Here is a 9299-nt window from a genome sequence, read left to right as displayed (position 1 = left end):
TGGAAAAAGGGTGTAGATTCTACTATGCATGTACAAATGTAGTTCTTCTGAGAAGGCTGGCTAAGGACTTCTGCTTCCAGGATAAGGAAAGGAAGTTGCTGTGCAGAAGTGTTCTTTAGGAACAGTGGACAAAAGAAATGCTAGAGAGAGTATGAATTTGTAGCATATAGTATATGCTAAAAGGATGGTCGTTAGACTCTGCCACCAGTCTTCTCAGGAGATATGTGCCTTCCCAATGTAATCCAGTCTTGCTGACATCAGTGCTTAAACCATGATTTAAATCACCGAAATGTAAAGTCAATATGGCAAAGAATAGTGAAGAAAAGCACCTATGTAGATGTCTGTGTTTCATTATAGGTTTAGTTGAGACTTTGTCTGTCTTTTTGTCCCTCTGAGACTGCAGAAAGTGGTAGGAATTTCAGTTGTCTAACTAGGTGGTCTCTAGACTTTTTTATTGTGTACCCCTATCAGTGGAAAAAAAAAACCCAAATGTCCAATATATGTATTTTTTTTATAAATTATATACATGTACTACTCTACTAATATATTACGTACACAAAAATACACAAATGTACACAAAAATAGAAATTTTTAAAGGATGAGATAAAGATGAAATAAATGCTATTTTAAAAATACTACTTTATTAGTAGTACAAAATTTTCTTCCTGCACCCCAGTGAATAGTTTTGTGTACCCCCTGGGGTGCGTGCACCCCACTTCAGAGACCACTGGTCTAACAACTCTAGTTTCTCTAGGGGTAGCTTATCATATAGCTTTTTTTGTTACATGTACTAATACATTGCAAGAGACATTTCATTGTGGCTGCTATAATTGTTATAGAATGTTAAATGATATCAAAATTAAGGAGTAGCCTGTGTTGCTAGTATCCAGCCTGGGAGAGGAGATGAACAAGTACACAACACACGTATACTGATGATTGCTGTGGTACGGAAAGGAATGAGCTCACCTACTTACTTCAAGACGTTATCAGCTGGTACATAACTTTTTTGGTACTAATCTGGAGTTAATTTAATGCCTCAAATAAAAGGAGTTAAGGTGAGCCAAATGTGAGTTTGAGTGCTGGGTAGATATTTGTACGCGCTGTCTCTAGTTTGAACCATTTGTGGGCTGGAAGCAAGTAAACAATGTTCTCCTTGTTACCAGGCCTCCGGCAAGAGTATGCAGCAACTGCTTCTCGGCGTAGTTCTGGTTCTTCTTGCAATTCTACAAGGCGAGGCACGTTCAGTGATCAGGAGCTTGATGCTCAGAGTTTAGAAGATGAAGAAGATGGCACACATCATACAGTGCACCCTGCTGTTAACAGGTTCTCACCATCACCTCGCAGTTCTCCCTGGCCCTCACCAAAACAATCTCCAAGGAATTCACCTCGCTCCCGATCACCTGCTCGAAGCATAGAATACAGTAGAGTGTCACCCCAACCTATGATTAGCCGTTTACAGCAACCTCGTCTTTCGCTTCAAGGCCATCCTACAGATTTGCAGACTAGTAATGTCAAAAGTGAAGGTAAAAAGCTCTGTCTCAAATTCATTATACAAGTAGTTGTGTAGTTCCTGTAAGGGATTTTGGTCAGTGTGCAATGCTAAAACTATATACCTGTGTAACATCATGGTTTAATCTCAGAGTTGTTGAAGAAAAAGCAGAGCAAGCAAAGCTTAAGTTCTGCTGGGGAACCCTTACAGTCAGATGAGTTGATAGGCTTGTATTTGTTTTAGATGTTATCTAGTCGCTCTGGGTGTAATTGAGTTTCGTGGTGACAGTGTTCTATCTTTGGCAGGCAAATGCACTAAAATAAAGCAGAGCCCAAGGGAAACTACCATTCACCAGTAGGGTTAGGCCTTGCAGATGATAGAATAAAATGCAGCAAAAGTAACTGTGGTCAGATGAAAGTAACATGGAAATTTATGCATGCCTGTAACCTGTGAGATAGCTGAATGCTTTCTTCTGGCAGTGCAGGGCTCTGAACTCTTTGAGCATGAACAAAGCCTTAAAAATATTAGTACTTAAGTCATGCCTATGTTGGATACTTTAGATATCTCAAAGCTGTGCAAACTGCTGTGTAATAAAGTTTGCCGTAAACTTGACACAATTATATTATATTGGCATAGAACAAAATACCATATCCTGATACGATTTTCCTTCTTGAATGTACTTTTTCCTGGTAGCAATCTGGCAGAAACTCCTTTAATTGGGCTGAAGTTTCACAAGCATATTCCCATTTTAACAAATGTAGTTGTTATCTGGCAAATAAAATCTTCAGAAATAATGTACATTTAGGTATTAAGAATTCACCTTATTTTTTCATCTTTCAGGTAAGCTGGATGCAAAGTGTCTGCAGTAGAGATGATGCAGAAATGCATTTTTAAGCAGTTTATTTTCTGGGTGTGTTTTTCCCCCTAATATAGCAGAGGTCTATGCCACTTACAGAATTTCATTGACTAAGAAATTTTAGAATTTTAATCAGGAAAATCAGTGTGGGGAAGATGATCCTACAAATTTAATTAGCTGTTCAAGAATATCTTTGGAAGGGTTAGCTTAAGTCTTCTCTAGTAATAGTAGTTTGGGGAAGTTTTAGGTATATAGGAAAATGTACAACACAAAAACTAATGAATTATATTGTGACTTAGTTGAGAATTCCTTTCCTGTTCTTTTCTAGGGTTTAATGAAAGTCTTCATGCATGCTAGATGAGTTATAGCAAAAATATCCCATGAGAGGCAAGGTACCAAAAGCTGGTATCCCACATACCAACGGGATCAAAATAGAGCATGCTATCATGTGTTTCTGAAACACTTCTAAGGAATTCTCTTGTAGTGGTTTTTGTGCAGTTGAATGTTGCTTGGATATTCAGAGGTGATACAGCAGCAGCCAAAAACGTTGTTTGGGTTTTTTCTCTTGAGTGGTTAGAGGGAAATTTGGTTGACAGGGTTCAACAATGTACCAACTGCAATGCAAACAGTACTAAGTGTAGAAAGTACACTTGTAGGAAAACTCAGCCTGCGAAGATTCTTACTTTTGTTTTCATCTTAAGTGCTTGTGTATGGTTAGCGTACTTTACTGCATCCCTCTACAGAATCAGGTTGGCCACTCATCCTAACAAGGCATCTGCAGTCTTCTGTCCGAAGTATGTCATCAACCCAGCTCTGCATGGGTTGGAGATATGCAGAATGTCATTAGACTTGAGAGATATTTAATGGAATCTTTTTGTGTTCTATGAGCAATGGTACAAATTTTAGAAGACCCTTGAGGAACCAGTATTAGCTGAATAGATAGTCAAGTCATATGTGAAAGATGAAGCATAACTGGACACTTCAATAATTTTGAATGCTGTGTGTGAAGAGTTTCTTTCCAAGTGGGTGGCTGTTATTTGTTGTATAACGTGCTGATATGGGACTGGGCAGTCCTGAGAATTGACTCAAAAAATTACTATGTGTTTTTAATTGCAGGCAAGTGTTCTATATTATAAATAACTTTCTAGGTGGAGACTTCAAAAAGTGTGCAAAACTGCAAATTAGGTTTGCCTATTCAGTTTCCGTAATGGTAGAACAAAAGCCAGTGAATCACAACCCAGATATGTTTCAATTTCAAAACACACTATGCTTGACTTTTTTCACCACAGGTGAAAAATGTATTCTTGCTTTTTTATATAAATACTTTGTATATGATAGATCTGAGAATAATATAGAACTTTAATTCAAGATAATGGAAGAACTGTAATGTAACAAAATATGCTCTTAAATTGCAGTGTAGTTTTATATGGCTAACATTTTGTCACACAGATTCGAGGTTCAACTATGGGTTCATAACCTGAACTTTGTCTGGCATCAGACTACATGTGGTATCTTGATATTGTTTCATACAGAAAAACTAAGGCGTAGTCTTCCAAACCTGTCCAGGACATCTAACATCCAAGCTGAGTCTGTGAAAAACAGCAGAAGTGACTCAAACTTCCAAGTGCCAAATGGAGGAATACCTCGCATTCAACCTCAAGCCTCAGCCAGTAAGTACCTCTAGTGACACTGCAGTGTATATTTCAGAAGTGATGGTGCTCAGCTGTCTTCCAGTTTCATGGCAAAGAGAAACATTGCATGTCACACTGAAGGTGATAATCTTGATTTTTAATCACACCTGTGTGAAAAACTGCTTTTTTGGTACACAAAATCTGGTACTGAGTATATTCAAAGAATTCCTGATCTCTTATTAGTATCATTCATAGTTTCCTAACAGCATATGTAGAAGGACTATAGTATAAATACAGTAGTGTTACACATTTCAGAAACCATTTATTTTCTGTGATTTACAGAAGGTATAGTGCTTTGTACTGTTGAATTTTATTTTCAGACTGCAAAAACTTACTAGGCTACAAAAATACTTATCTAGATGATGTTTATTGCTTTTTTTTAAAATAGTGAAACCTGATCTGAAATCATTCATGCAAGTTTGACCCTTTTTTGCCGTTTATTTTCTTCTTTTGTTTTGTCACCTGGAAATTATATTCAGTTGCAGATTTTATGTACTTTTTTAAGTGTCAGTATTTCTCAGAAAAGGTTTGGATGAACCTGTGTCCCATGAAACAAATTAGCCCATTGCTGGGCTAGCAGCTGCTAGTTTGTCCAAAAGTTAACTGCTGATGTGAGAACGCTGCTAATCTCACAAAGTCTCTTAAAAATGGTGACCTTAAAGAAGCCAAAGCAAATGAAACTTAAATGTTCAGTGCTTCTTTATATGTCAATATTGACAGTTCCTGTTTAAATGTTTCCTGACCATATAATTTTAAAACAAGTTTCAGAATAATAACCTTGTGTGACATTTTCAAGGGAAGAATACATTATGAATATTATGTGTAGAGCTTTGAACTATAAAAGTTCTCTGATAAAAGTTCATCAGTAATCTAAATATTTGATGGGAAATGTAAGATAATATTTGTGAATGAAACTATTTTTTTTTACCTGTTGAATACTAAAGGCATACTGGCATACCTAGTTGGCCTTGTTAACTAGTCCTTTCAAAGCAGTGTGTTAATGCAACCAAATACAGTTAAATACAGAATAAGGAATACAGACCATGCCAATGACTACAAGATTTCAATCTTTGTAGTGACTCTGACCAGATGTAAGGGTTGTGTGGACAGTCAGTCCCAGGTGTGTGATACTGTAGCCACAGAAGTTAATGTGACCTTGTGATTGTTCATATCTGTTATCCCCGCATCCTCTCACCTTGCCCCTTCTTCCAATCTTCACAAATGCTCAGAAGGTGGGATTTACAACTGAAAGGGCGTGTGTGTAGTTCAAATGCAGGACTGTCATCCCTTAGGCAGGCTTATCAAACTATAAAACACTTGGAGCAGTTGGACATCAGCTCTCCAACTGTGTTATTTTTGTGATGGGAAGAATAATCAAAATGACCTGAAAGAAAATGAAGGAAAATATTTTTAGTAAAAATCTGTACAGATTTTATTTTAAAGTTGAGTGAACTGGGAAGGGAAGAGCATAGAGAGCAGCTTAGTTGGCTAGAAGACTATTTCCAGTATTAAAAGTATATTCACAGTGAAACTTTATGGAAAGATTGGACAGCAGAAGTCTCAATATTCAATATTTGGTGAGTTACTTCATTGCAGGAGCCAAAGTAGTGTGACTTACGTTTTTATATATATACACATAAAAAAATCTTTTTCAACTTGTGGATGGATTGAGAATCACAGAAACTATTAGGTAAATTTGCTTGCCTTTCATGGGAATCTTTCCCCAAATGTGAACCACTCTAGACCAACTTACATTTAAATGTAAGTTAAGTATCATTAACAAAGCCCAGATTTCTAGCTTTTACAGTTTCCCTGCTCTTACAGATGTTTGTCAGAGTCTTGCTATTGACAATCGTAAAACGGTTTGTGTATGAAGTCGATGAGTAAGTATCTTTGCTTAGTCTGGATTAAAAAATTTTCTGCAAAACTGTACCTTGTATAAAAATTGCCAGAATTGTGTCCTTTTTATTGTATACTTTTTGTTTTATTGGTTATACATTTTGTCACCTTGCGCAAAGCACTGTTAAATTGCAGCAAATTTTTGTTTTCCCTTGGCGATGACTTCTGGGTTGTGGGATTCAAAGCTTCCTCATATACCTGCTAGTTTTGCATGAGCTTACCTTTGCAAGGATGCTGGCTTGCCACCCGAGGTCACTACTTTTCTCCTTGTCAAAGATCTGCTGTTCATAATTTACTTGCACATTTGCTGTGGCTGCAATACTGGACTTGCTATGGTTGCTGGCATTCAAAAATGAGTTAGGAATCCAGTAAGTTTCTGAAAAGACAATTCCTGTTATAGTTGCATAGGCAAATTGTACATGCTTGCTTAAAGAGTAGAGGAAAGATACTCGTAATATGTTTAGAGGTACATCTGTAAAACATGAAAACACTTGGCATTTTAAGTTTTAGGTGTAATGTGGTGAAAAATCCAAATTCTTTTTGAAAAGAGATTGAGAATGAGTGGATTAAATAGTAGTTGTAACTATTAGAATCTTCATTTACATCTGGTTCTCCATGCCATTATGCAGAAAGTACTTTTTTTACATGAAAACTATTAAATATTTCACCGTTAAAAAAAACAAACACTGGAAGATACAGTAATACTTGTGTTCTCCAAGGAATAGGTATCTTTTAGACTTTAAAGTGTTAGAATGATGGGGAGTCTCTGTATTTGCATTCTACGCCACATAGATTGTGCAAAGCTGCAGAACTTCCAGGGTGGCTTCCACATAGAAGCTACATGCTTTCTAGTGGATTGTGTGTGATATTTTTGTACTTATCTGGCACTGTTAGCACATGAATGTTAAATCTTTAAGCAGAGTTAAATATAATACTTTTTCAAAGAGCTAAGCTGTAGATTGTTCAAACTCTCAGTAAAGTAACTAGTCTGCTTGCCAAGATCCAGCTGCTTGGCATGTTCAGAGTAAAAGGAAACAGTGTATGTTTTGAGGAAACAGTATATTCCAATTTGGTTGATCAAAAGTAAACATAACTACGTATATTCAGCATGCACCATTTGTGACAGGTAATGTAATAGTATATGGAGTGCTTCAAGACCAGCAAATAGTGTGGATAAGCATGCACTCCACGCTTATCTCAAACTGCATGTTTCCTCAGCATTGCTGAGATTGCACTGCCTGAAGTTCTTTTCAGTGATTCAGTGCACATAATTGTTTAGCTATTGAGTGTCTATTTCCTGGAGGCTCCATTGAGAAGGAAAGAATTTGACTTACATATTTATTAAATCCTTTCCATATCATCCCACATCTCTGACTTGCAAACAGTGTAAATAATGATGGGGGAAGAAACTTAGTGCCATGTGCAGTAGCACATTTAAATCTAACTGAATGAATTAGGGCAAACTAAATCCAAGATCATAAATATGAAGGAAGAAGCTGTTTTCATTTTGTGTGGTATAACAAAAACACTGATTCAGTAAAAAAACGATATAATGGAATACTTGTGGACAGAAACACTCTGGCCAGCGGTCTGCCTCACTAAATTCCTAGGAATTGTGCTCATTTTTAAACATCTTACTGTGCTTAATTGGCTGTTTATGGGTATGCCTTAAAAATGTTTATAGCAAGACCATGTGCCAGAAGTTGAATAAGAATTCCATATTGCCACATGCTTTTTTACATTAGATTCTAGTTGGTAGAAGGAATAGTTTCTTTATTCTTAATAGTCACAAGCAACATTTTATCATTTTTATAAACGCTTTAATTCCTTCTTGCTACTTGTTGAAAATGACAGGTTTCAGTTAGTTAAGACTAAAATGAATAGACCACCTAGTCATATTTTCAGAATGAAGGTAAAACACATGATGAACTACTTTTATAGTTCACAAAATATTGTGAATTTTGCACTGACTGAAGGATGGGAAAGGTGATGGCAATTATTATATGCTATCAAGTTTAGAAAAGGATTAACTAATTTTATTAGGATGCTAATTGCTCTTCCCCTACCTTCTTTATAGTGATACTCACCAATTGGTGATAGGATTACTGAGCTTTCTTACCGAAGGTCAGGATCTTTATGCACAGCTGTTCCCCCATCTTTCTTCCTTCTCACTATGGAAATAAGCCTTGCTAGTGCAATCAGTTTTATGCTGGTATAAAACTCCATACACTGAGGTGAGCAGAAATGTTTGTTCATACCTTATCATTTTAAGAAGCCTTTGTGTAGGCAAAGCTTTATTTCATTGACTACTTTCCTCCTTCCCCCCTTAAATATGCTGTGGTGAAAATATGCTGAGTTGATGCGTTCCTTCTGGCAATAGGTAACTCTCTCCTTGCCAAGATTCTGCAGCTCTTGGAACACTGGCTTCTCTCTTGGTAACTGGTAGGTAGTGAGGTCATTTCAAGGCAGTATCAACCCTTGAACATTACTAGAAAATAGGCAGGACATAGGAGCAATAAAAAAACAAATTTTGTCATGGTGTCTACATGCTGGCAGTTGATAGTGTTATGTCTTTGTTTTGAACCCTTTTGCATACCTTTTGAGGGAAAAAAACCGCAGAGATCTCTCAAAATGCGTTATGTTTGCATAACTGAAAAATATAACTTTTTTATATGATCACATTTAGACAAAGATTTATGCTTTTCTGTAGTGTTAGAATATTTTTTTGAAAACTCCTTTAAAATGAAAAGTTTAATCTTGCTAGGTCAGATGTGACAGTTTAATTTTCATCTTCGTATCTAATCTTGCACTCACGTTGCTGTAGCATGTTTGCTAGGTGGCTTGTTCTCCCTTTGGTGTATTAATTTTTTTTGCCTTTCTGGGCTTTCTGCCCTGCAAGAAGCTTTACTCTTACAGAATCTGCGCGTTTTGCACTGCAAAATTTCTGATACACTCCTCTAACTCTTTGCCATTAAGAGCAAGCACCACTTAAAGAAACCCCATCACTTCCAGAGTCATAACAGCTTTTTGAGTGTTTTACTCACCCTTGATGCTTCAAGATGCAATTCTGAAATTCCCAGTAAATTTAGTTTTGTCTATCTTCTTAGACAAATATAACACTTCTTGTCTTTCAACAGCTCTGCAAAGGCAGAAAAATTTGCCTCGTGCTGCCTTCAAAACCAAACAGTTTCTTCAAACTCCATCTACAAAAGGAGGTAATTAACTTACAACCTCTTACCAAGCTCCAGCAAATCTCACATAGTTGTTCACCTGCATTAAATCTCACATACTCTAGATTAATAAAATTGCTGTTGCATGTCGAGATTAGCCAAGTGGTCCTTGCTGTATCAAAGTACATTTTGTT

At 36.6% G+C, this 9299-nt stretch overlaps 1 protein-coding gene across 1 annotated transcript in view; it reads left to right on the top strand.

The window, feature by feature from the left end:
• The window catches only part of SLAIN2 (SLAIN motif family, member 2), a 27024-nt gene that overhangs the window by 7754 nt on the left and 9971 nt on the right, over positions 1-9299 (top strand). Inside the window, exons 4-5 of the mRNA XM_009335156.1 lie at positions 1164-1523; positions 3878-4015. Of these exons, the coding sequence (XP_009333431.1) occupies positions 1164-1523; positions 3878-4015 (498 nt within the window). The remainder of the gene's footprint in view (positions 1-1163; positions 1524-3877; positions 4016-9299) is intronic.

This window comes from Pygoscelis adeliae, unplaced genomic scaffold (genome assembly GCF_000699105.1).
Source record: "Pygoscelis adeliae isolate BGI_AS28 unplaced genomic scaffold, ASM69910v1 Scaffold21, whole genome shotgun sequence".
Taxonomy (NCBI): domain Eukaryota; kingdom Metazoa; phylum Chordata; class Aves; order Sphenisciformes; family Spheniscidae; genus Pygoscelis; species Pygoscelis adeliae.
The sequence above is the reverse complement of the archived record's forward strand: the minus strand, read 5'-3'. Positions and strand labels throughout refer to the sequence as shown.